The sequence below is a fragment of the Kryptolebias marmoratus genome, linkage group LG16 (assembly GCF_001649575.2).
Source record: "Kryptolebias marmoratus isolate JLee-2015 linkage group LG16, ASM164957v2, whole genome shotgun sequence".
Lineage (NCBI taxonomy): Eukaryota > Metazoa > Chordata > Actinopteri > Cyprinodontiformes > Rivulidae > Kryptolebias > Kryptolebias marmoratus.
The window spans coordinates 21,145,403-21,172,066 of NC_051445.1; the positions used below are offsets into that span (position 1 = coordinate 21,145,403).

At 38.1% G+C, this 26,664-nt stretch overlaps 1 protein-coding gene across 1 annotated transcript; it reads left to right on the forward strand.

The window, feature by feature from the left end:
- The first annotated feature begins 6,652 nt into the window (after positions 1 to 6,652).
- On the forward strand, positions 6,653 to 25,375 carry has2 (hyaluronan synthase 2). Its single transcript, XM_017409888.3, has 4 exons — positions 6,653 to 7,316; positions 19,333 to 19,959; positions 21,289 to 21,390; positions 21,519 to 25,375. Exons 2-4 carry the CDS (start codon positions 19,333 to 19,335, stop codon positions 22,446 to 22,448), a joined length of 1,659 nt encoding a protein of 552 aa, XP_017265377.1. The 5' UTR covers positions 6,653 to 7,316; the 3' UTR covers positions 22,449 to 25,375.
- Positions 25,376 to 26,664: the final 1,289 nt, after the last annotated feature.

Genomic DNA, 26,664 nt, shown 5'->3' on the forward strand with positions numbered 1-26,664 from the left:
GTAAGATAACTTAATAATGAGACAAAGTCACTACTTAGCTGCTGCCTTTCATAAACACTATTTCTCGTTGATGAGGGATTGCACTTTTAGGGAGGAGGACAAGAATGATTTCCTCAGTCTTCCTTAATTTGGGCACATCACAATTTGACATACAACTCCCCAAAGAGATATAAAGAAATCAGACAGAAAGTTATGATGAATTGAAGAGAAAAGACACATGGAACCTATTCAACTTGACCTTCTACGAGTAACAATCTTTAAATCAGGGAAGAGAGAATAGCCCATCTGTGTGTATGTGTGTGAGAGCTGGCTATTTCTATATCTCTGCATCACACCCAGCTCAAACTTTTTTTTTAATGTGTGTGTGTCTGTCTGCAATCTCTGTCTCTAACATAATCCCACAAGTCGTTATGTCGACATCCAGTCAGAGGCCTAATTTTGGTGGCTTTCTGACGGAGTGGTCTAGTAATGGATCTCCACACCCTAAAACCACACCTCAAACGCTGCTGATTTGACACTGAGGTTTAAGTATGCTGAAGCCTGAATGATGCCAGTCAATGGTTCAAACTCAAAAAACTTTCAAATTTACAAAGCACACAAGATGAATTACTTGATTTCTTCTGCAATAAATTAAGTTGTGTAATATGTACTGTTAAACAATTGTGAAATCATTTTTTAGAAAACAAAAACAATAAAACTCATATTTAGTAAAAATATGCAAAAATACAAAATACCCCATATTAGAACAAGAAATGAACAAGGTTTGAAAAAAACTGGCTAAATCAACTAGCAAAAGCTGTACTTTTATCCACTGGTACCAGGTGGAATGATTGAAATGCCTCATTAGCAAAGCAAAGATAAAAGACAAGTGTCTTTGATTTAAAGAAATGCCATTTAAAGAGGTCCTTGTAAGATGAGATGAAAAGTACAAACATCTTAACAAAATTTTTATTCATTCAGAGATGTAAGGAAAGGCATTTGAGTGCTTTTAACACTCGCAGCCTTTTGATCTTACACTTGAAGGTATATCAGTTTTATCAAAGCAACAAAGGGGAAAAGCAGCTGAAAATGATCAAACAGTTTGAGGGTTTACATGCTTTCCTATTGCCTACAATATAAAATGAATGCATTTTATATTATCTGAATTATTTTAGATTTGTGGGGCAGCACAGCAGTTTAGAGTTTACATGTTCTCCCGGTGCACACAAGTTTTCTCCAGGTACTCCGGTTTTCTCCCACAGACCAAAAACATGCATGTTAGGTTAACTGTCCCTAAATGTGAGTGAGAGTGTGAATGGTTGTTTGTCCCAGTTGTCTCTATGTGTCCCTGTGATGGACTGGAGACCTGTCCAGGGTGTACCCCGCCTCTCACACAATGACCATGTAGAGGCACCAACTAGAAAGGCTCTCTCTCAGTTTTGTTGTATACAAGCTAAATAGTGAGAAACCCTAAGCATAACCCTATTATATACCTTTTTTTTTTTGGAAGTGGGGTTGTGTGGAGTACTTATGAGAAGTCAATGTATTCCCTGCAGAGGACAGTGACACAACAATCTCATTTTGGAGATTTGAGGAGGATTGCCGGTGGAGAAGCTAAGATAGCTACTCAGAGCAGATCATGAGCAATTTTCTGCTTTCTAAAACTTTTCAGCAATGTGAGTGAACATTTTATTAAATATTGTTACACCTCGTTTCCATTGTTTTGGTTATCTCATCTAGACATTTGTGCTGCAAACAACAGAGGATGATGAACATTTTACCAACAAATTAACCAATGGTTCTTTATCAGAATATTCTGGCTAATGGAGAAAGTTTAAAAATTATTTATTTCAATTTATGTTATCTGTTATCATAATTACCCCTTCTTACTACTTCATACTTGTTGTATTAAAATGAAATAAAACAAAGTGAGTCACACCAGCAGCAGGAGACCATCAGCAGCCTCTACACTTAACAAGCATAGCAACATGAACATTGTTTGGCTGAGAAAATGGTAACCATATAAACAGCTGTCTCATGTAAAAGTGATGGGATGTGTTAATACCTAATTTAGTGTGTGCTCAAATGGATTTGAGTTTGAGTTATTTAATATGGTGGAAAGTTGCTCCTGAACTGGTTCTTGTTTGAAACGTTTTTAGTGTAATTCACTCCATCTCCAAACCAAAGGTCTTTTCACAAAATGGTGTAAAGATAAGCCTCTGTTTAAACTGCCCCAGGCTGTTTAGAAATGCACCACTCGAGCCGTCCAAGTCCCACAACTATAGAAGCTTACACAATGATGCGGGCATTAAGGAACCACAGGAGGTGTGGCGTATAGCTCAGCAGCTTTGACATGAAGCTCTATACCTAAAATGTGTCTCATGCCAGTCGCACAGGCTGTCTTCCCCAGATCACACCATTAAATCGTGATGTTAGCATACACTGACAGAAACCGCAGTTTTGGCTCTATAACTACCTCTCCTTAAAGAAAAATCCCATAGATCACCTGAATCACATGAGTGTCTCAAGCCCATCATGAACCCGTCTCAATTTAGCGTTTGTAATAGTCTAAATATGCCTATCTTCATTTCAAAAGTGCACTTCACTAGTTTAACCCTCTTGAAAAGAAGAAGACGATGTAACTTTGGGTCCATTTGACCTGAAGGCCACGGGAGGGATAAATAATGAACTTGAGGGCAGCAACCCATTTGGTACAAAGCAGGCCGAAGCAGGTACCATGGAGGTAAGCAACAAAATAAAGTGCATGGACTAGAATACAAACTTTCAAGCAGCACACTCAAACATAGGCTGTAGCTTTCAAAAACTGCCATGGGCTCACCAGTGACTGAGACAGCAACTCAAAATTCACTCAGTTCCTCACAATTTGAGTCACCAAGTAGTCTAACAGTCAGGGCCCAATGAAGTACCCTAACCCACACCGCCCTATTTACAAAAGCAACAAGAACAATAGATTTCATTCACATTTTAATTACACTTTAGTCAGAGGTAGATGTGTCTTTGTGGGGGATATCCAACCTCCGGCTGTTATACTGAACCAGGCAGAAGTAAAACAATTGGCAGATTGTCAGTGTGTCATGATTCATGAACACAAGCCTAACTGCAAGCTATACCTCCCAGGATAATTTCACAATATATCCCCCAACATTGTATTTCTTTTTGCTTTGCAGAGCAGCAGACATAGTATTTATTTCCATACATGTATATATAGTGCAGATTTAATGAAAATGCTGTGGTTGAGCCTTTGATGAAATCTAAGCAACAGTGATGAATGTCGTTACATATTGCTACAGACAGCAAAGTAGCACCAGTAGACCAACATCTCTTTAGTGTGAAGCATGTTCAGATTTTACAAATGCTGCAAGACCCCACATTTTTCTTACTGAATTGTTCATCAACACAAATAAAGAAAAAAAATGGATTAAATGTAACCAAACAAGTAGTTACCAACCCTCCTAATTCTCTAAAATATTCATCCTGCTTCAGGAATTATTAGACAAGTGTTACTTCTGTCAGTTTTTTATTACAATAAGGAAACTAAACATATAGGAGTCATGAGCTCTGAAGGTCCACATGTATTTAATACATTTCCCACAATATAAGTCTGCCAATGATTGTGAATTTTCTTGTTTAAATTGAGTAAAAGGGCCTGCAAAAAAGTCAAAAGGAGAAGTATAGCAGATTCATTTGGCTCATGCAGTCTCTGTGAAAATGCTGTTTCTCACTGGCTGATAACATACAGATGTACTGTAGATCCCCTGGAAGTTGGAAACTGTACTTTTGTACAGCACAATGCATAAACAGTGCAGGTCTGTTGGGGGTTTCCTACCACTGATCCCGATTACATTCATCACCTTGGCTTGTAGCCACCTTTTTTTCAAAGTTTCTCAAATGTTATGATCATGCAAAGCTGAATGGCTGAGAAACATGTGAGTGAAGAAAAACCAAATTTGCCAACACTCTGAACTGAAGCTTTGATGCTAATTACAATTTATGAGTATGGTCAAGAAAATGTGTTTTTGTTTCTAACATTCATTGTGTTTCTATGAATTTCAAAACTCTCAACTTCAAAATTTCTAGTGAGCATCTGAGCTCTTGTTCTTCTTTTTCTAAGATACTTTTAGCATCATTAGTGTGTGTGAGAGGTGTCTTTTCACACTATGTGTGATTCCAATGTCATTTTTAGCGCCCACTACTGAAACATGAAAGGCAGGCAATGTGTTTGTGTGTGTGTTCATGTTATTTATCATGTTAGCAAATGATCTCATGAACCACTGGGCAGCTTTTAATGAAACTTTCAGAAAGTAATCATTGGATGTATACAAACTACTGATTAGAGTCAAAATGGCCCTTACAGCTAATCAACCTTAGCAAACAGAAAAATGGAAAACTAAAACATAAAATACACATATTGAGTTAAATTATGGTGAGGTAACAGCTGAGACTGATCCCCAACACATACAAAACTTGAGCACCAACAGATCTTGCAGTATTGCTTGAGACTGAGCATAAAGTTATTTTCAACATTTGACAGCTTTGTACAGAATATACATCAAAACATTCATCTTAATTGGGAAAGAATTACTATGTATTTTGGTAGCAGTATTTCATACAGAGATGATTACACTTGAAAAAAAAAATATAGGGCTATATATATATATATATATATATATATCCCATATATCCCATTTTGGTGAAAGGTGCAACAAAACCCATTCCTCAGCTCCATATCTCAGACACAGCAGAAACATCATTTAAAGTTAAAACCAGTCAGTGTTGAACCTCACATGTCTGAACTGACAGTTTGATATCTTTAAGGGCTTTTACCCAGTCACAGTTTAAGTTTTATCATTTTTGGAGATTTTACAACAAAATATTAACTAAGAGCGTGACGATGACACAGACCATCTTCTGAGTTGGCTAAACTTTCCACATTTTTATCAAACCAACTCCTCTCGTTTCCACTGGAAGTCAAAGGTCTATTTAACTTGTTACAGCTCCCTCATAAAACAGTGTAAAACTCAACACGTGTGATGACCAGACACCTCTGCCACTTACAATTCAAGATGTTTTTTTTCCAGTATGTATACTTTTTGCACAGTAACTGATTGTTCAAGGCGTAGTTTGTAATCTGCATTTCTATCTGCCTGTCTCTTGAAGAGTCCTGTCAGGGAGTGACAGACTACTGTTACTATGGTGACCCTAATGGGCCACTGGCATCCGCTTTAAAGTTTTTATTTTATTTTGGCTTTTTTTACACGTCTTATAGTTCAAACATTGGAGTTTTGTCAGCAACAATAAGTCCTAAATTACTACTGTTCTTTCTAGAAGAACAGTGACGCATATTTGAACTTTTGGTATATTTGAGTAGGAACATTTCTTCAAAAGTGTCCCAGTTTTATCTTCTTTTGATGAAACAAACATTTTCTATTCTCAAGACAACAAGATATTATCTAAAGAATTAGCTCCTTTCTCAAAACACCAGGATGGTTATGGTGTGACAGCGACTGATTCCTGCGTGACACTCAGTTTATTACTTTGAATGACTGTCATGATGTTTGGAGATGAATTATAATAGTATATCGATGATGAATGTGACATTTTCAGCTAGGATCAGTTCCCTGCATGACTGTCCTGATTTCTGATAAAAAAGTAGTCCTTTTGTTTTACTGTGATTTTGAAATAACTTCTAGTTGTTCTGAGAAAATAAGCTTTTCTAAGATAAAGTAAATAAACAGATTAACTCGTTATCTTGAGACAACAGGCTCTGTTAGCTCAACAAGATAAATAGCCATTCTCTTGAGAAAACGAGCACAGTTATCTGGAGATAAGGCATAAAAAAAATTGACCTCTGTCGGCCTCCGTACGTCTCTCATTAGTTAAAAATAGTTTGATCTCAACTGCAAATTTAACAGAGATAAAACTCATCTGAACCAACTCGTATGAAAAGATAAATATGCTGTAGAGATAAACATTTCAAACCAAAACACCTGTTTGTTTGTTTGTTTTTTTAATGTTGAACAGATCATAGTGTTATTGTGCAATACATTTTTACTTCCTGTAAACACTATATTTTCAACTAATCTGAAAAAAAACCATAAACAAGTGTTGTTTTTCTGCGTAAATTGCAACATGCAGCACTTTTCTTGAGTAACTTCCTCTTTTTTTCCAGAGGAGAGTTGATGATATTTGAGAGGAGCTACTGTACATGGAGGAACCCTCATCCCTGGGTTCTGTATGAAACAGTTCCCCCTGCTGGTCGGGCAGGTGAACTGCACCTGTCCTGTAACAGCCAAACTCCAGCTCACACGTGCATCTTTTTCTAACACAGCACGCTCACACTCTTATCCCATCTGATCTCTCAGTGTCTTAACTTGTTCGGGAATGATTTCCGACTCAAACTTTCTGTCTGAATGTTTTATCTCAGCTCGAAGCTTTGCAGTTTTGGGCTCCACTTGGGATGAAAGGTTTGAATGGGAGGGAGGGGGTGGTCAGCCACTGAAAGTGGCTCAGTGTGTCTCTCTCTACCTCTGGAGTTTGAATGAGTCTGGATGAGTCTCTTTTCTTCACTCCACCGCCTTCTATTCACCCTCGCTCCTCCTTACACACCCCCTCCCCTAAAACCTCCCCCCTTCTTATTAAAACAACACACCAATCTGTTGGAGCCCTGCTCAAAAAGGGGGTTCTCGAGCCACAGCAGCCATAAAGGAGGCTCCACACACACACACACATACACACACCCTCTCTCTGACACACACACATCCGTCTGGAAGGAATTAGACAGCTGAAACAGCGGCAGAGAGATTTTGGCCACTTCTGTGTAACCTGGATGCTTTAGGGGGGAAACTAAAATACTACATGCCCCCCAAGAGAGCTTAAATAGAATACAAAAAAGGTTCCAGCTAATATTAGTAGAGATATTGCTGAAAACTTTTTTTTTTTCTTAAAAATTTAGTTTTTCTTTTTTATACATATATATGGCTTTTAAATATGCCTGAAAGTTGATGGAGAATATTTATATTTTTTCAACAATCTGTTTTATTTATGTTTTCTTTTTTTAAGTCCATAAAGCTGACAGACAACATGTTTGAGCAGCAAAGATGCATCATGTGGTCCAACTCCTGAAGACTGGACGCTGACCTAAGGAGTTTTTTCTTCTTTTTTTTTTAATTTATGAGGACTTAACTGAGAGGATTCATGAGAGTCACTGGTGCCCGAACTTTCTTGCTGCTTGTTTTATTTGTGGGTGGCTGCCACAGCCGGTGGAGTTGACCACATCTCTTCTGGAAGAGGAAGGAGAGGACAGCAGCTGCTTTAAGGTAAGGCAGTCGGTGTGTGTGTGGGATCATCAGCCTACATCCTGTGACCCTGACACAGATAGGTGACATTGGGAGATAGGATTTACTTGCAAAAGTTTGATTAGAGATAGGAAGATGTGTGCTCTGAGATCTGGTGTCAGTCCTGAACAAATTGGAGGTTATTTCATGGGTTTAAATCCAAAATATTGTGTCTAAGAGTTGTTTCTCTTTCAGCATCTGAGGATAGAAGAAGATTATTACATGGTGCATTTAAAATATATCCAAACCTTTTATTATTCTTAAATAGTCTGTTTTTTGTTTTATTTTTTTTCCTAGCGCAGCTGTGAAAAAATTCGCTTTTAATCATGTAAAATTCTGGAAAGTCTGGCAGAGAATAAACTAAACTGACGACAAGTTATTTGCTCTCATTTTTCTGAGCCAATGAGAACGCTGGATTTAGAGACTTGCTGCAGAAGCGGGTAATTTGATGCCTAAAGTGCCGCCAGTCACACTGCTGAATGCTAGTCCTCGTGTTCTGCCGGTGATATATTGAAGGGACACTATAAATTTGAGGTTCAAACCATTTTTATCTTACCTCTTGTAAATAGCTCTTTCATCCACCGCAGTTTGAAGAAATAGAGTTTATTTCTGACCGGACAGACAAGCTAACAACTAATCTGAACACAGCTGAGACTAAAGTGTCGTAAAACAGCATTCCTAGTGTGGGTTAACTAGTCAGTGAGCCAACAGGCTGTCTGCACACTGAGAGGTCGCAGTAGGAAGAGAACATATCCGTCAGATGTTCATTTACATCCATATAAATGAGCGTGTGGGTGTGAGGTGCTCTAAGAAACATTTTAACCATTTAGGTGACAAGATTAACGTCTTATTTAGGTAAAACATCAAGATTCGCAAAGCACTATCATCAGTTAAAGGGATATTTTGGCAATTTTGAAGTGGTGTTCTGTGTAAAGGTTATGAACGATTAATATCTTACCTGATGTAGATAGCTCTTTGAACGACCTAAGTTTGGGGAATTAGAGTTTAATTCTGACTGGATTGACAAGCTAACGCCTAATTCGATCACAGCTAAAACAAAAGTGGTTTGCTACCATCTTAAAACAGCTTCAATATTTAAAATTTCATATAGGTTCTTGCAAGCACTGTTTTATAAACCTTTACATTGTCGTCAGTTTTGCATGACATGGTTCTTTATATAGGTTCCTGTGGTTATTTGCAAACACAAATAGCAGCAGCAGCAAACTGGGGCACTTTTGGTGCAGTCCAGGAGCTCCTTCAGCAGAAATTTTGTAATATTTCTGCTGGAATAGCAATATAATGAGAAATTTAAAGTGTCATAAAGGTTTAAATAATTGTATTTGCATTAAATAACTACAAAGTTGTGAACATTATACTTGTTTTAAGATGACAACAAAAGCTTTGGAAGTGGGTCAGTTCAGACAAGCTACGGTTAGCTCATCAATATGATCCAAGCAAGCCCACTTCCTTTTTAGCCATCTGAAACAACTCCAAACATCAAAATTCCATAGTGGTTCATGTAAACTACATTATTTAAACTTTTAAACCGTTAAGTTTACATTACATGGTTATATCAGCAGAAATATTATATATTTCCTGCTGGAAGTGTCACATGCTGCAAAGGAAGTATTACAGCTAGCCCAAGGAATAACTTTTTGTCAATAACCATGTAAGGTGAAATCTACAGGGGCGTAGAGGTTAATAAAACAGTGTTCTTCATGATCACCAATAAAGTGTTAAAGAGTGAAGTTGTTTTAAAACAACAGCAATCCACTTTCGTCTTAGTATCGCTTTCGTCTTAAAGATTATCTTGTTGTTATCATGTTAGTCCTGTCAAAATAAACTGTATTTCTCCAAGCTTTCAAAGAGCTCTCTACATCCGCTAAGACAGCAATAGCTCATAACTTTTACCCTGAACATCACTTCAAAATGACTGAAATATACCTTTAACTGTGCTCTATGATTCTTGATGATTGACGTAAATGAGATGTTATTCTTGTTACTTAAATGGCTAAAATGTTTCTAAAAACTCATGACAGCCACACACAAATAAATATACTGTAAAAAGGCCTATTTAGCATATTTATATGAATTTAAATGAACATCTGTCTGATTTATTCACCTCCTCTGTCCACCTACTGTGATCTCTGTGTGCAGATAGCCTTTTGGCTCAAACACTGTGTAACCCACACAAGGAATGCCCATCTGTGAGTTGGATGCCAAAGCATTCCTGACATTTAAAAAAAATCAAAAGGTTTCCAGCCTACATGTGGATCCTACACGTCCTGCTGACCTGTGTTATTGTCTCGTGATGCATTTTAATCCCTGAGCCTATCAAGTCCAGCATGTGCATTTGCAACATAAACGTCAGAAACAGAAGCACACTGAACGCTCTCCACATGCTGTGCGTAGGACTTGTGTGAACTTTCTGTATTTGTGAATGGAACCAAACTAAAACAAACCGGTCCTAAGTTCAGCCTTCTGGGGGGCTCTCATGCTGAGTGTAAGGCTCTCGGATTGGCTGATACGCTCTGCTGTTTTATGGATTATTTTCCTTTATATTAGCCATCTGAGAGGTCTATAAAAGCTACAATTGTCTATTACAGTTGGTACTGTCAGAAAAAAATGTTTAAAAAGTGACATTTCTGCTGTCTAACAAAGCCATATAGTGCAAACTCATCAGTTTTCCTCTACTCGGAGCACTCAGCAGTTTACTACTTAACACAGGAAGGCATTCCATGGCTGGCCTCCATTAGGGCTCACAACAAGCCTCACGTGCCATTTCAGCTCTCAGCAAGGGTCCTTCAGCGTGTAAAGGCCTCGGGGCTTCAAAGTGCCAGGATAGGACTACTGAAGTTAGAGTGCTTGTGTATAGCCCCCTCCTTCTTCAACACACCAACACCACTTCTACCTCATGAGGTCTGCCATAGTTTTTTCCAAGTTCAAATTGGCAAAATAGCAGTGGAGCAGCGCTGCAGCCAGACAGTAAAATTGAAAGAAATTGGACTTAGATTCCTACTGCGTCATGCTGAGCCACACAAAGTATTACAGGGAGGGTTAATACCAGTGCATATTGAACTATGTCATAAAGCTGCATGATGTAAGTTATGATTTTAGTAGCTTAACATCAGATTTTGTTGCTTTTCTTACATTTTTAAAGGTTTTAACAATATTTATTGTAAATATGAAGGTCAGACTTTTATTACTGTTCCTCTTCATTCTCTCTTCCACATCTTCAACCATCTTTTATCCATTCATTGGATGTGATTGTGTTTGTTATCTTTTGGCTACAATTAGCCCTGATAATATAAGCTGCTGTAATCAGAGCTTTTTATCATGTGGGGTGAGAGGTTTATTTTTGTTGTTATTGTTGTTGGTTTTTTTTAGAGGACTGCTGATAACCTTGGATCACTGATGGGACAAAGTGACCAGCTGTATGTTTAGAAATGCTTTAGAAATCTCAAGTTTTAGAAGCAAGGAAAAATCAGCAGAAGTTATATTAAATATACTAATTTCACTTCCAACAGCTTGAAATGACATTTCGTCCCATATCAGATGTGGAGTACGAATAAAAAGCGAACAGCTGTCCACTCAAAGAAATTAGAAGGAAGGAATTTTGGCTGCGTCATGTTTTCACATCTGGCTTCTCAAAGTCTGCCACAGTGGTGTAACCATGGAGCCTCAGCTGGCAACGGACAAAGCCAAGTTCACCACCGGGTCTTAGCATTTTGTCCCCGTTTGACCCAGTTTCACAGCAAAACAAAACAGCGTTGTGTCATATTTAATGCTCATGTGCGTTGGTTGGAGGAGTTGGATGGTGAAGCTATGAACTAAACTGTCAAGTGGAAGAACTGAGTTCAAGCCCAACCATTAATATTTATGAGGTACTTCACTTTGAATGCCATTTTTGACACAGTTTCTTACAGTTGTAAGTTGTAAAACACTTATTTACTCAAAATAGACCACAAAGAGAAGCGCTGCAGTGAGAACTTTACAGTACTCAAAGATTTGGGCTCTGTTTTCATGTCATCACAATTTCAGAGCAAAACCTTTTGTGGGAAGTTGTGTTGGGTTGAGCCATTCTACATAAAAAAATTTTAAAAAAGTAAACAACAACACCAACAAAAAGCACCCATATTTTCTTTTCCCACTCGTTCCAGCCAAGGGTTGTGGTGAGTCTGTGCCTATCTCCAGCAGTCATTGGGAGAGAGATGGGGTACATCCTGGACAGGTCGCTGGCAAAGTTGTCAACATATAACTCAGAAGTTGAAGCTGAAGCAGATACAGAGTCCCCTCAGGGTGGTCCCAGTGTATCAATGTCCTGTCACTGCCGGGAAATTGATACACCTCAGATAATTTTTTCCAGGTGTTGACCTTTATTGATTCACATAGTTCTTACCTTGCGGCTGTATATTCACATTTCTACTCACATTTAGCTCTAATTAGTTATGTCATGAAAGAAAGGTCATATGGCACCATGACTGCGTGCAGGAAAGAGGGTGGGACTTAAAGCCCCACATCGCTAGTGCACAGACTCTGGTCCCAAAATACAACATGGTAGCTCTTGTAAATCAGGTCCTGCTGTCTTCAAGTACCAACAAGCCAAGGCAGTGACATGTAGTCCAACATTATAAAACATTTTTATGGTCACCTGTCCATCAGAGAACCAACATAGAAACGGAAGAAACAGACAACCATTCATGCTCTCGCTCACATCTAGGGCCAAGTTAGAGTTGCCCTAAGTTAACCTAACATGTCTTATTTTAAACTGTGGGAGAAAACTGGAGTACCTGGAGAAAACCCACATGTGCACAGGGTGAACAAGCAATCTCCACTTAGAACAGCCTCAACTGGGAGTTGAACCTGTGAACTTCTTGCTGAGAGGCAAGTCCTAACCAACTCTTCACTCTGCAACCCAAATCATTAACTGGGCTCTTGTTCAGCTTTACTTTTTAAATTAGTTGAAACTTTTAGATTGTTGGAAGAAGAGATTTGTGCAACAAGAATGTTGTAAACTTTTAATGACCACCTCATCTAACCTGATACCAAAAGGTGTAGGAATAGACACAGGAAGTAAGATAAAAATGAAGTGAGACGTGTAAAAAGCAACACTGGGGTAATATTGAAACACTGTACTCTTTGCCAGCTGTGGCCTTGTCCATCTCAGTTTAATCATGTAAGTAGCACTGTCACTCAGCGGGTGGTGTTTCTGTTTAGTTCTGGTTGTTAGAATGACAAAGCTCCAACATCAACAGCATAGTGTGACCACGAAGGGGCTTTATGAATGGGAGGGGGAGTGGAGTGTGAGGGTTTCATCACTGTCTGGCTCTGGTTTTGAAAATACATGACTTTTCTGTTCATTCATGGATTTTCATTCACATTATCTGCATAAAAAATGCACAACCTTCATCAAACACATTTTATGAGCAAAACAAAACTGCATGTGGATTTGGTTGCATGGGATTTATGGCCAGATGTATGATTATATGGGAATTTACTAGTTTATTTCTTTTATATATGAGCATACTTGACCCATATTTTCTTTTTTTTTTAATGGTCTTGAGCAGTTGTTCTTCAGGCTTTCTGAAGGTCTTTCAAAGTTTTTCTTTGGAGATTAGTTGCTTTTTTTATTCCTTTCCTATCTGGTCCTTGTATATTTTTTACTATGTATTTTGTTTGTTAAGCCACAAAACACTGCCCCATGATTTATGCAAGTGTAAAAAACATAACTAGAGATGAAATAGTGCTGTTTTAACATAACAGACAACTTATCAAAGGCCCCATTTTAAATGGTATCTTTAGCAGCCTTTAACATAGACACATACTTCCCATGTCAGCTATGTTTTATCTATGTTTTATCTAAAATAGTCTCATCCTTGAAAAAGTGAAAAAGATAATACAGTTTGACAGGCATGAAACAATAACTTGGTACTAACAAGGTGATTCCCAATGAACTGCTATCTTTTGTCTTAAGAACATTTCAGATTCTGTTTATGTTTTCAATTCTTTGTTTTGTTTTGGGTTTGTTTTTGACCTATTCCTTTCCTTTTTGTCCTTCAGTTCTTTGGTTTCCTGTAATGTTTTAATTACACATCATAACCAAATGTGATTTTTTCTTTTTTTTGCTGTTGTTGTGAATTTTGTTGAGTTAAGGGTGAGAAGTGACATTAGCCACATTCCCGACTATAAACATTCTCGATTGTGTGGCGCTTTGGGTCACTTTGTTTCTTTCCCACGTCTTCCCACCATGTCATGCATTACCATTTCAAACTCATGTACTCACTACTGCATCTGTTTAATTATTTGTTTACTCTGTAATTCTAGCCCTAATCTTGACTAAACTCCAATCCTAAAATAATGAATGAATTTGAATTCCTCAACTCTCTTAAACTTTTTTAAGCTTTTACTTAATGATTCTACCCTTAAGCTGTACCAAATTTCAAACAGATGAACTGATTATAGAAATATAGATTACTTTAAATTATTTGCTGTCAAGGTGGGTACAAAAAGACCTATGGCAGGAGGTTTCTTTTGTGTTTACAAAACTCTGGGTAAGAAGTGGCCAAAATGGCAAATCAATGAAGGACGCTTTGGGTTATTTCATATTTCTGCCACTTTTTACTTCTTGTTTTAGTTTGTTTTAAACTCTAAGCACCCATACTTTTGTGGATACAAAAACAAGCTGCCTGCCATGTGTTTCTTGTACCCACTTGGCAGTCACCCCGATGTTGATGATTTAATCTGCTGGCTATTATTATTAATACCTTCTGTAGTTTGAGGGTAGGTTGATGTTTTCCCAATCCCTAGCCTCGTCCCCTAGCCTCTAATTTTAAGCACCTACATCAATCCCTGACATCTAATCATAACCTTAACCTCTGACCCCTGGCTCTCACCTTAACCCTAGACAAGGACACAGAAATACATGGTATGCTCTAGTGAGCACATGAGTACAACACGGCATTTGCTAAGTATGAGGTGGGGGACCAAAATGGCAAATGCATGAATTAAGCAGAACTCATCAAAGAACCAACATAACCAACATCTGTCTGCTGTGACACAAGCCTAAAGCTTGAAATGGTGAACTTACTCACAAACATTTGGATTGAACCTGGTTATCTTTGCTGGCCTGGTAGTTTGGGCTTTTATATAGCTGCATCCTTTAGTTCATCTGCAATTTCTATAATGCATATGGAAGATTTTATAATAGAAAGCAGCTTGTAGAAGTAGACCGGGAGCAGAAATCTATCTTTCAGTCTGATGTGTTTGTGTCGCCCAAGACGGCAACCAATTCTCAAACCTCTCCCAACTTTCTCTTCCTTGCCATCTGTTCAGGTATGTGTCAGCCACAGACACTGACAACTTAGTGCACCCATCATACCATAACATGCATTACTTGTTCATGCTTCAGATGTTTTTGCACATGTGGATTTTATGCTTTGTGGAACAGGATGCACTTGAGATTTCAAATGTCTGTATGACCTCAACTAGTTGCTTTCTAACACAACAGAGATGATCACATAAAACTGTTCTCTTTAGTTGCTCTAAACACTTGAGGTAAATTAGATGACTTTTTTGACAGTTTACATTCATTTTGAATTAACTCACATGTCAGTGACAAAATTACATCTCCCACATCGTCTTAAACTGTTTTCATGACCAAAGCATGCCTGCCAAAAGTGTGAGCTGGCTCCAGAAACAATAGTTTGATTTGTGCAAAGCACTCATCTGGCCTTAGTTGGTGATTTGTGAATGTTACACCTCCTGCTGGTGACAGCTGAGTCACACCAACACAAAGATATAAGCTTTATGTTATCTCAGAGACCAGAGACCCTTTTGGCTCTGCCTCAGATTTATACTCTGCAAGCTGCACAGCAATGACACACACTCACACACCTATATGTTGGAACTGTATAAAGATGTACACACAAAGATAGACACACAGTCCGGCGAGCCTTGTTATATTTTACGTTCCATCCCAGGTCTTGAACTAGAACCCTGCTGTAAGAGATTCTACTGCTCTCATGTGAGTTCAGTAAAATTATCTCCTCTTTTTTACAACACAGTCATACACACACCTGCATGCATGTGCACACAATGGGCAACACATACACATCTTTCATGTCATGTTGAGTTCACTTATTTGCACATAAATATTCATGCAACCAGGATCCATTCTCAGCAACAATGAGACTTAACAGCATTCACATTTTCCCAGAGGAGGTGGATAAACTGTATATATGACAGCAGCTCATCGTTATGTAACATACATAAGGGTATTACAGCATATGTTGGTTCTTTTGACCGCACTAAATTACCTACAATATTTGAGGATGACAGCAGGTCCTCCCAACAGGAAGAGTCTGAGAGGAGATTAGTCTGAGCGGAAAAGTCAGTGTCATGACTTCTTGAGAAATTTTATGGCTATTTAAAGGATATTCGCATTGTGTTGTTTAGCAAGTTAATTTCTGTGAATATTTTCTGACAGTACAAGAACACTTACCACACATTTATGACAATGTTACAAGCAGTCAAGCCTTAGTTGAATGCCTTTCAAACGGCAATTGCTTCCCCTAATTGGAAAAGAAGCATTTATTCAAAGATGTAGATATTTTTGAATGTGCAGCACTTGTTGAAGTATAAGTGGTTTGAGTCTGTGGATGAGAAAGCAACAAAAAATTGCTAATGAATTATAGTATACACCTTGCATGATGACCCTGCTACAAAGTAAAACAGGTGCACAATGCATGGTGAGGACACAGGAGAATATCTCAGGGACAAGGAAAATAGATCTGAAAAACCTGTTTAGCAATTCTTAAGACTGCCTTTACACTAAAGGATGTTTTCCAAATTTGCTACCATAAAGTCTCATTCTGAGAGGTTGTGGAGAGCATTGTGGGGTTATCATTCTGTGCGAAGGGGGTCTAAATAGAAAAAATGTAGAGGGCTGATGCAGTCATTTTGTCTATGGTTCTCATTCCTTTTTTTGGGCATGCCTGTGTTCCCAAACCAAACAAACTTTACATATTCAATTACCAACCTAATATTAGGAAAACCAACTTTTAAAAAATCCAGACTGATTTGTTTATTATATAGAGATGATTTGACCTAATTCTACTCTATATTTATCTTCTGGTCACACATACACATATATTGCAGCAACAAAGACCCATTGGCTCTGAGATGTACGTCATCTTTAATCAGACTTGTCTTTATCCAACACTGTGGATTGTTAATAAATCCAAAGTGCCATCAGATTAAGGTTTTGTTTATGTTTAATGCTTGTTACTTAGCAGATTTTAGGCTGTTGATATGCTGCTCATACACCAACAGAGTCTGATTTATTCAAGAGAATAAGGGCATTTGCTGTAGGTGGAGGAATTAACATTATCAATATTCATATTTTCTGTTATGTTATTGTACTATTATAGTCATCCTGAACAAATCCTTCTGAGTCTATGTTATTTTAAATGTAAAGAGGCTGAAAAGTTTTTCATAAAATGATGAAATGCACCGCACCTCTCTCAATTTATTCTTTGATCTTTCAGCTTTTTTATTGCAACCATGCAAACGTAAACTTAACACTCTGTCATGTTAACTTGGACGAGTCATGGGAAGTTTTACTCAGGGGAATGCTGATAACGTCAGAGTGAGGCCGCTAAAACATCCAGCCCGAGGTCATCGCAGGGTTGGACACATGCTCACACACAACAGAAAAGAGGACAGAGACAGGAACCCATCTTTTGCATATACCAAGCCTTAAAAACAAACAGAAAGCTCGGGTGATGTAATCATGAAGTAATGGCATCCCCAACTTTCACAGACACATGCCGTCCATGACACGCGAAAGATCTCGTCAGAGACCTTATCTCACACGAACTGGAGCCAAGTCTGAAGGAGCACAACGGCTGATTTTCAGTTTGCAATTCATCTTGCCGAGGTCTGAGCTAATTGTTAGTTTGACCCTTGCAAGATATCACACACCCAAAGTAGCAGATGTAAAACCACAAAGAGCAACGCAACCTAATGTTCAATTAGTTAGAAACAAGGGACAGCAAGACCCTAACGGCTGTGGAACATGAACTGATTTTAATTTCACAGTTAGTCACAGTCTGTCCTACAACAAACTTTAGCAGAGCAAATAAAGCTTGGAACATAAACACACATAAATACATTATATGCTCCAACAGCACAACAAAAAATCTCAACAATGTTCATTCAAATTGGATGCATGGAGGCAGGATTACAGAATTCATTCTGCATTCTCTTACATAGCTGTAAACCTATATACATACATGTTTACCCACATCAACAAAAGCTGAAGGAGGTCAGCATGACTCACTGAATAGAGTGTACTCTCAGACACAGTCTGACTTTCTGCACTGGTATAATAAGCTTTTTATAATCAGCGTCAGTGTGTATATGTTATGTGAGTGTAGAGGGTCTTGTAAATGAGTGGCTGACGTTAATAGCTTTGCCACGTGCCAGAGGAGGCCGGCTGCACTCGTTGTGGTCTACCCATCTAATGATCAAATGAACGGTGCTTTATGTCTGAGCCAGTGGGTGTGTTTGTGTGTGTTTATGTGAGTGTGCGCATTTATCACTATTAACTGAGCCTGTTTCTCTACTTTTAGTACTCTAAGAGTCTTTTGCTTTGCTTTTTCCACTTGTCTGTTTATCAGGCACTTTCGTTCCTTTTCCCTACTGTGTCTGAAGCTGTGATTTCTCCTGTCCCTCTTCTTCAATGTCTCCCAAAACTCTTTGGTTTCATTTTTTATGTATTGCTCTTCCCCTCCCTGCATCTGTTTTTGTGAGTTTTGGGGTGGTGTGAGGAACTGTTGCCAAATCACAAACACCACTTGGCTTGTGTGCACTTCTTTTGATGACCTTGTTTGCCCGATTTACGTCTTTCTGGTTTTAACAACTTGCATAACTTAGAAGAAGATGCATTCATGATTTAATGAAATGGGGTTTTTTGCACGTTAAGCTCACTTAATACATACCAAATGGCAAAGTACCTCTATCAAGTGCACAAAATGCAGCTCAAAAAGTTAAATTATGTTAAACAAGGGGGCACCCCACTGAGGCGCTGACTCAGTAGCATTAGACCAAAAGGTCAGCAAAGGAAATTATTTTCTTGTAATTGTGTTTATAAGGAGTCACAGAAGGGAAGAAGCACTCGTGAAGCATAAGAAAATTTAAAAGCTCTTGTCTTCTTCTTCCCACGGAGATATAAACAGATGACATCACAGGGTGGTCCGCTCTGCGTTGAGCTGAGCCGAGCCACGCTGAGTGGGTCTCCGCTGGTCTGCCAAACAGATGTTGGTAGCGACAATAATGAGGGGCTGGAAGCAAAATTCAGGAGTTTGAACTGGAGATGTTTTGCAGCATTGGCCGGGAAGGATCAGACACAAATGCAATGAATGGTCTTTATAGTTGCTCTCATAAAACCAGAGAGAGTTAGCTTTTTTTCAAGATTTTTATAGACTTTCAAATGCACACTGATTGACTTGATATCTTTTGTGTATTCAGAAAAACATTGCAGAGAAGGTCATTATTCTCATTATTGCTGTTGTTCAACACTAACCATAACATCAGGACATTTGGCAGCAGCAGCCAGCTTGTTGGTTAATGAAGTTGAGAAATCTTGTAAAGGGTGCCCACCCAGACTAAAATAGAGTTGGAACAATCAGGCACTCACAACTGTCTGACATTTAGATAAGGATTTTGGGGAAGGGTAGTGAAAGGGAGACAGTGAAAGAAGAGAAGAAGCAAAAGAAATGTCTTTCTTTGCCTGATATTTTGTGAATAGAAAATTTAAAAAAAACATGTTGTCTGGACATATCTAAAATCCTTGAGATAAGTGTTTGGTATGTCAGGCCATTTATAATAGATATCTGAAGATGGTATAAAAATGTGGCCAAGATACTATCAACTTTTAATTAAGTGTAACACTCTTACAATAATATCACTAATCTTAATCTGTTCCTTTTGTCAATAGATGAAGTGCCATAGAGTTCTAACCTACCTGAGGATATTTGGGACCACCATGTTTGGAGTGTCCCTCCTGGTGGGCATCTCCACTGCCTACATCATGGGCTACCAGTTCTTCACAACAACCCACAATCACCTGTCCTTTGGTTTATATGGTGCTATCTTGGTTGTACACCTCATCATCCAGAGTCTCTTTGCACTCTTAGAACACCGAAACATGCGGCGCTCCTTGGAGACACCCATTAAACTGAACAAATCCCTGGCGTTGTGCATTGCAGCATACCAAGAGGACCCAAACTACCTGAGAAAATGCCTAGTGTCAGTCAAACGGCTGACATATCCAGGAATCAAGGTCATCATGGTGATCGATGGGAACTCGGACAATGACATGTACATGATGGATATTTTTAAAGAGATCATGGGATGGGACAAAGCGGCCACATACGTGTGGCGGAGTAATTATCACAACAAAGACCCTGGGGAGACAGACGAGAGCCATGCCGAGAGCCTTCAGCAAGTTTCCAAGCTTGTGTTGAACAACAAGTGTGTCTGCATCATGCAGAAGTGGGGCGGGAAGAGAGAAGTCATGTATACAGCCTTCAAAGCTCTGGGGAGGAGTGTGGACTATGTGCAGGTAAGGCTGATACCCTTAAACAGGGATAAAAGGTATCAGTTCAGCAGATTAAACACCATTATATAAAACATTAGGTGGTAAATGAGGATAGGAAACAATGCAAGTTAGTCAGAGTGAGATGCAATCATGGAAGGCATGCACTGAGTCTAGAGGAAAGGGAGCAAAAAGAGATGTGGCTCGAGAAAGGAAAAGGGGGGCTGTGCAAAGCCAAACATGGGGTCCACAAAGAGTCTTTTGTGTTGCTTTTAGGAGGATGGTGGCTGGGTGCATCGTGTTGTGAAGTGAGGCGTGAAAAGGGGGCAGCAGTAGCTGATGTCTAAGTGTAATAACAGATAAGTTTCACAAGGCTGTGAGTTACATCACCTTTGTGAGTAGCGTTCCAAGTCAGACCTCAAAAACTGTCAAGGGACTGAATTTGGTATGGATTGTTTTTCTGACAAAGGAAAATTTAACTACAAAGGTTTAGCTCGAATAAAGCCAGTTCACTTTTGCAGGAGTAAAAGCCATACACATAAAATCAGCCTGAAAGTCTTCTCCACTAAATTAAGTTTAAAGTCTTTGCAATTTAAGTTCTTCTAAAACGTTCTGAAACATCTGTAAAGGTGACAATACACTGGCTCAAACTCTGGTAGTTGGATAGTATTATTTATGTATGGTATTACCATAAAATGCATGCTGTTCCTAAACCTTTAAAAGAGTTTGTGATCAGATAATGAACCTCAATAGTATAACAATATTGAAATAACTGTAAAAAGTCTTTGTGCAAAATAAAAAGCCTCTGAGGGGAAAAAGCTTTAACACCTGCCGGTGCCTGCCACACACAAGTTGTTTACAGCGATATCAAAAGACCTGACTGCTGCACTACCAGGAGTCATGCCAATGTTCTCCATCATTTAGGAATGTGCACTTTCAGAATCATTAGGTTTTGAATAAAACAGATTCCTTTTTTAATGGAGCTTTGGGTTCAAGTTGGTTTCCAGAACAAAAACATCCTTTTAAAGAAGAAAAATGAGAGCCTTAGTATAAAACTGGGTGACAAAATGAAAACTTACTGATTGTTGTAGGGAAAGATATGCTGCCCAAGTTGTTTATTTTATGTAAGACCTTGTAAATGTGATGTGTTTCATTAGATGTTTAGTAATCTCCAACATGTTTCCTACTTGCTCAAGATAACTAAAGCTATCAGCATGAGAATCCCTTTTATCATGAATGTGGATGTGAATGACATGAATGTTGGCTTTTTATCTAAAAAGTTCTTTATTGTTATCAGAAGGTTACAGTTTATTTTTCATTCAAAATCATGCCTATTCACTATGGGTTTTTACTTAGGTGTGTGACTCTGACACTATGCTGGACCCAGCATCATCAGTGGAGATGGTGAAGGTGTTAGAGGAGGATCCTATGGTTGGAGGCGTTGGAGGAGATGTTCAGGTAAAGTTCTAAAACTGTATTTTCTTGTTTGAGACATTTTGAGAACTTGAATAGTTTACAGTTAACAAAGAGTTTGCTGTATTTCAAACCTAATAGCGTCTCGTTTTTGATTATAACTCTTTCCGTAGATCTTGAATAAATATGAGTCGTGGATCTCGTTCCTGAGCAGTGTACGGTACTGGATGGCCTTCAACATTGAGCGGGCGTGCCAGTCCTACTTTGGCTGTGTCCAGTGCATCAGTGGGCCTTTAGGAATGTACCGAAATTCCCTCCTGCATGAGTTTCTTGAGGACTGGTACAATCAGACCTTCATGGGATCCCACTGCAGTTTTGGTGATGACCGTCATCTCACAAACAGAGTTCTTAGCCTTGGGTATGCAACAAAATACACTGCACGATCAAAGTGTCTTACTGAGACACCAGTTACATATCTGCGTTGGCTTAATCAACAGACTCGATGGAGTAAGTCATATTTTAGAGAATGGCTTTACAACTCCATGTGGTTCCACAAGCATCATTTATGGATGACTTATGAGGCTGTGATCACAGGCTTCTTCCCATTTTTCCTCATTGCTACTGCAATTCAACTCTTCTTCCAGGGAAGACTCTGGAATATTTTGTTGTTTTTACTCATTGTGCAAGCAGTGGCACTGATTAAATCGTCGTTCGCAAGCTGCCTTAGAGGCAACATTGTCATGGTGTTCATGTCGTTCTATTCAGTACTGTATATGTCAAGCCTGTTGCCAGCAAAAATGTTTGCGATAGCAACTATTAACAAGTCAGGCTGGGGAACGTCGGGGAGGAAAACGATAGTTGTAAACTTCATTGGCCTGGTTCCAATAACTGTTTGGTTCACCATCCTCTTCATTGGACTTATATACACAATAGTCTTACAGACTAAGAAAAATTTTCCAGAAATAGAAAAGCTTGTTTTGATCATTGGGGCTGTTGTCTATGCAAGTTACTGGGTCATATTTTTGACACTGTATGCTGTACTCATAAACAAATGTGGTAAAAGGAAGAAGGAGTCACATTATGATATGGTGCTGGATGTATGACCTAAGGAGAACATGGACCATTTACCACTGAACTCTCTTGAGTTGTTTTTTATGTTGCTGTTTACAAAGTTTTTTATATGCAGGACAGCTCTGATGGGAAGATTGGTTGAGTTCAACCACATTAGGAAAAAGAAAAGGCAGTGGCTGTAACTGTGGAAATCATGGTCAGCATTCTGGCTGATCAACTTATCCAGATGACTTAAATCTAACATGTTATATTGGGAAGCAACTAGTGTAGATTAACTAGGTTACTTTGAAAAGTCAGAATGGCAAGGTTACATGTATCATTGCAGTTAGCAGAAAGAGTGCTAGGTTTGGGATATTAACTACCTCTTAACCTTGTCATATCCACTGGGTCTGTCTGAAAAAAGAAACTTGGTCAAAGAAACTGCAGATTGTTAGTCTTCTTCACCGAGGTTTAACTTTACCAAAAAGATTAATTCACCTGCAGAGCATTATAATGTCACCAAGAAATGTTTGTACACCTTAAATTAGGAATATGCAGAGTTTTTTCCAATAAAAGGGAGACACGGGATTGCTAGTTTGTCTCCAGTGTTAAATGACTGCAGTTGTAGTAACAAGTGTCGTAAAAAGCAATTGGGGATGATAAAGGTCCCAAATATTGTCTGTCTTATCTCATGAATAATTGATGTTGGCCACTTCTACACATTAACAGCACAAACAAATGCTAAATTCAACTAAAAAGACTCTGCCTCTGTTCAGTGTTTCAATGCAACAGGTTCAAAGTTATGTCAAGGATAATGTATCAGTGTGCCTTTTCAGTGTTTTAATCTGTCTTGGCAAAAGAACCAGTTTACAAAGCACAAAGGGCTTTAAAATGGAGAGCTGCTTTCTGTCTTTTGTTGCACTCATGTCATATGGGAAGTATCCAAAGACCCATCCATTAACTGCACCTGCTTTAAAGAGTCAGAGATTGTCTGGAGCGTATTTCACACCAAGAGGCACCTTCCAAACAAGCAGGGTTGAATCCAGAACCCTCTCGCTGTGAATCATCAGTGCTACTTATGGCACTTTGCTGAAAGAAGAATAGGAAGGATTTTTTGAGCCATACAGTGGCTTATAAGACAACTGGATGACCTACTTTGCTTCTGGTGCCAAGAACAAGAGAGCATTTGTCATTATTGGTGGGCTGAAATGTGCTCGGGAGGATAACATTTAGGAGATTCATTAGTCACTTCTAACCTCTCAGTGTCAACCATAGAGATTCGCTTTAGTTGTATTTTTGCAACCATGGGCGCCCGTTCTTAACGTGAATTCATTTTGCATGAATGTTGAATGTAAAGTATTGTATTACATGCCAACAAATTCAGAATGTTTGTTGATATTCCCATATGACATGACTGCAGGATTTCTCAATGTTTACAAAGTGGAAAATCTCAAACTGACTAATCATTAGTAGATGTAGTTGTTGCCTGATCGGGTGACAATATGAACCTGTGACCAGAAGTGAGAGAGTTTGTATCACTGTTACTGTGACTTATATTTTTGAAGAAACAATAAATTTAATTTCCAATCTTTTTTTAACGTTACAAAATGTTTTTTAACACTCTCAGTGAGTATGTTGTTTTAATCTAGTTGACTAATCACCACAATGCAAACATAGTAGAGGTATTACAGTCCAAAAACTTTGTGACTTCTGCTTTCTATAAGCCTTTGATCCCTTCCATCGAAAATACTGTATTAAGATTAACATTGGTATTGTTATTCTTTCCCAGATTGTGTCAAATGACTTGCAAGAGATGTAGTATATGTAACAAGAAGTGCATCTAAATAGAAAAGGCACTACCTTATAATAGGAATGTGAATAAGGACAATTGATGGAAGGGAACATCCTTTTTGGATGAAATGGGTCCACTGTTTGCTATGGATCAGAGGCAGACATGAGTTTAACTGTTATGCACTTTTATGTCTCTTCTGTCCTGCAGCATGATGCTTGACATAACCAGAATCAAATACCTCTCTGTATTGAATCAAGATGTCACAATGCTGTCCAAAAACTGATGCATTATGATAGTCTCGAGTAATTTATGGTCGACTTTGTAATATTGAATTTTAAACTGTCCCCATTTGCAAACAAATCTTTAAAAAGTCATCTGAGTTATTTTCAGCCTGGTTGAGTTTTTTGCTGTAACAAATTGTTTATGTTTTCATTGTACATCAATGTTTTTTATATAAATACTGTATATACATACATTTTTTTCTATTTTTACTTATCTACCAAAGATTCTTTATTTTCAGTCATGTTTTTTATAAGAAAAATGCATTTGTTGTGTTTTAAATTGTTCCACCATTTACTTGTATATCTGACCAGAAAATGTGAAATTATGAATTGGGGGGTTGTCTGCAATAACAATGATAAAGAAAATGCAATTTGTTGAAATAAGTTATTATTATTGTTTTTTTTTTACTCTTTATTTTAATAGAAAATCATCATATTTATTAAAACAATTCTGCGGTGTTTAGGATTCTGTACATATGTAAGAAAATTGCTGGCATACATGTTAAACCCCTAAAACTGCATGTCTACACTTCAAAAATAAATAAGTCCATTCTTGGTTTTGTAATAAGAAAACTTCCACTTTAACTTTTTTGCAGTTTATGGACTCTTCGCTTTTGTTCTTGATTCTTTCCACAGTAAGCAATAAATGCAAAGCAGAGCTAAATCATTTTTAAAACTCCTGCATGAAAATGTGATTATCTGCAAACTATGTTTATGTTTTGGTTGTGAAGTGCCTTACTAAGAAATCACATACAAACAGAAAATATTGAATGACTTTTTCTAAGATTTGGTATTATTTGAAGGTGACATGAATAAGACTGTTTTCTTGACTAACCAGTCATTGGCAGTGTTAAAATCAAGCACTTTTGAGTTGTGCCAAATAAAAATGACTTTTTGTCAAAATGTTTGCTACTTTAGTCTTTTTTTATCTTATTTTTACACATGGCCTGTAGAAGTGATGAGTTGTGTTTGAAAGTTGAATCACTTGTATCGCTCTTCTCTTTAAATGTCGCTTCATTATTTAAGTACTGCAAACACAACCAGCAGCACAGCATGCGAGAAAAGGGCAACAGTGACTAATAATGCCAACTTCAAATTAAGCACCACATGCAACATTTATGAATTTGTTGTGTCTTCTGTTCAGGCTAGTTGGTTGGTATTTGTAAGAACAACAAACAATTTTAGGCATGACATGTTGATTGATTCTGCGATGTTATAGGCAGATGGAAATACTGTATACTAAGATATAATTGAGGAAGGTTTAAAGGTATAAAAAATGGATACCACCCAACCTTGCTATAGGCCCCTTTCACTTTGATTAATAATATTTGTTAGTTTATTGTTTCAAAAAGGATTACCTTCTTTTTGTAGGTCTTGAACCCCATCCAAACTAGAACAGCCTTTGTGGATACACAAAGAGGTTTTTTTATCGTCTGAGCCTTGTGACCACATGGAAATGGAATTTTAGGAGCCTTAAATTGTATTTTTCAAAACCTGGTTCCTGGGTAAGAAAATTCCTTATTGCCACCACTGAGTTCTTGCGTGGCTTAAATGTAACCTTTTGAAAAAGTTGATGCAATGTTGAACTGTCAGCAATACCAAAGCAAACTTTGGAGAGAAAGTTCAACCACATGTATGAAACATTTCAAACATGTAGAAAGTGAGGATATTTTTAAAAGGCTGACTATTGTTTATACAAAAATTACCCCTTTCAACATTGTGGTTCTCTTCGTTCACCTCCACCTTAAACCATCAATTATTTCCACGTATTTGGACTGAAATATCTCCCAGTCCATAGTGGATTTAAATACAAAATAGAAGTTCGACTTTCTTGTCAGTCAGTGCATCTGCTCCACATCTATTTTGCTATTTCAGGTGTATCCTCATGGCAGCGTTCCAGCACCACATAAAGGCCTGGCATAGTTACTACAGGGTTTGGGTCATTTACTGTGTATATGTGCAGATAAAAAAAAAAAATTCTAGGAACAATGCCATGTTTTACATGGAAAAAGGCAAATTTGGGAAAGACAATGTTCCTGTGTGGACGGGTCCTTGGTTTGGTGGGATCTTTCCTGAACGTACAGTAACTAATGCCAAAGACATGAACTGAAAGATGCTGTGTTACTGATTACTTTATAGAGAACTCGAGCTGCCATAATTCAATATAACTACAAAAAGAGGTAACAATTATTATAA

Coding starts and splice junctions, on each gene's coding strand:
- has2 (XM_017409888.3), top strand. CDS start 19,333: ATGAAGTGCCATAGAGTTCTAACCTACCTGAGGATATTTGGGACCACC. Junction 19,960..21,288: donor GGAGTGTGGACTATGTGCAG/GTAAGGCTGATA, acceptor GTTTTTACTTAG/GTGTGTGACTCTGACACTAT. Junction 21,391..21,518: donor GCGTTGGAGGAGATGTTCAG/GTAAAGTTCTAA, acceptor CTCTTTCCGTAG/ATCTTGAATAAATATGAGTC.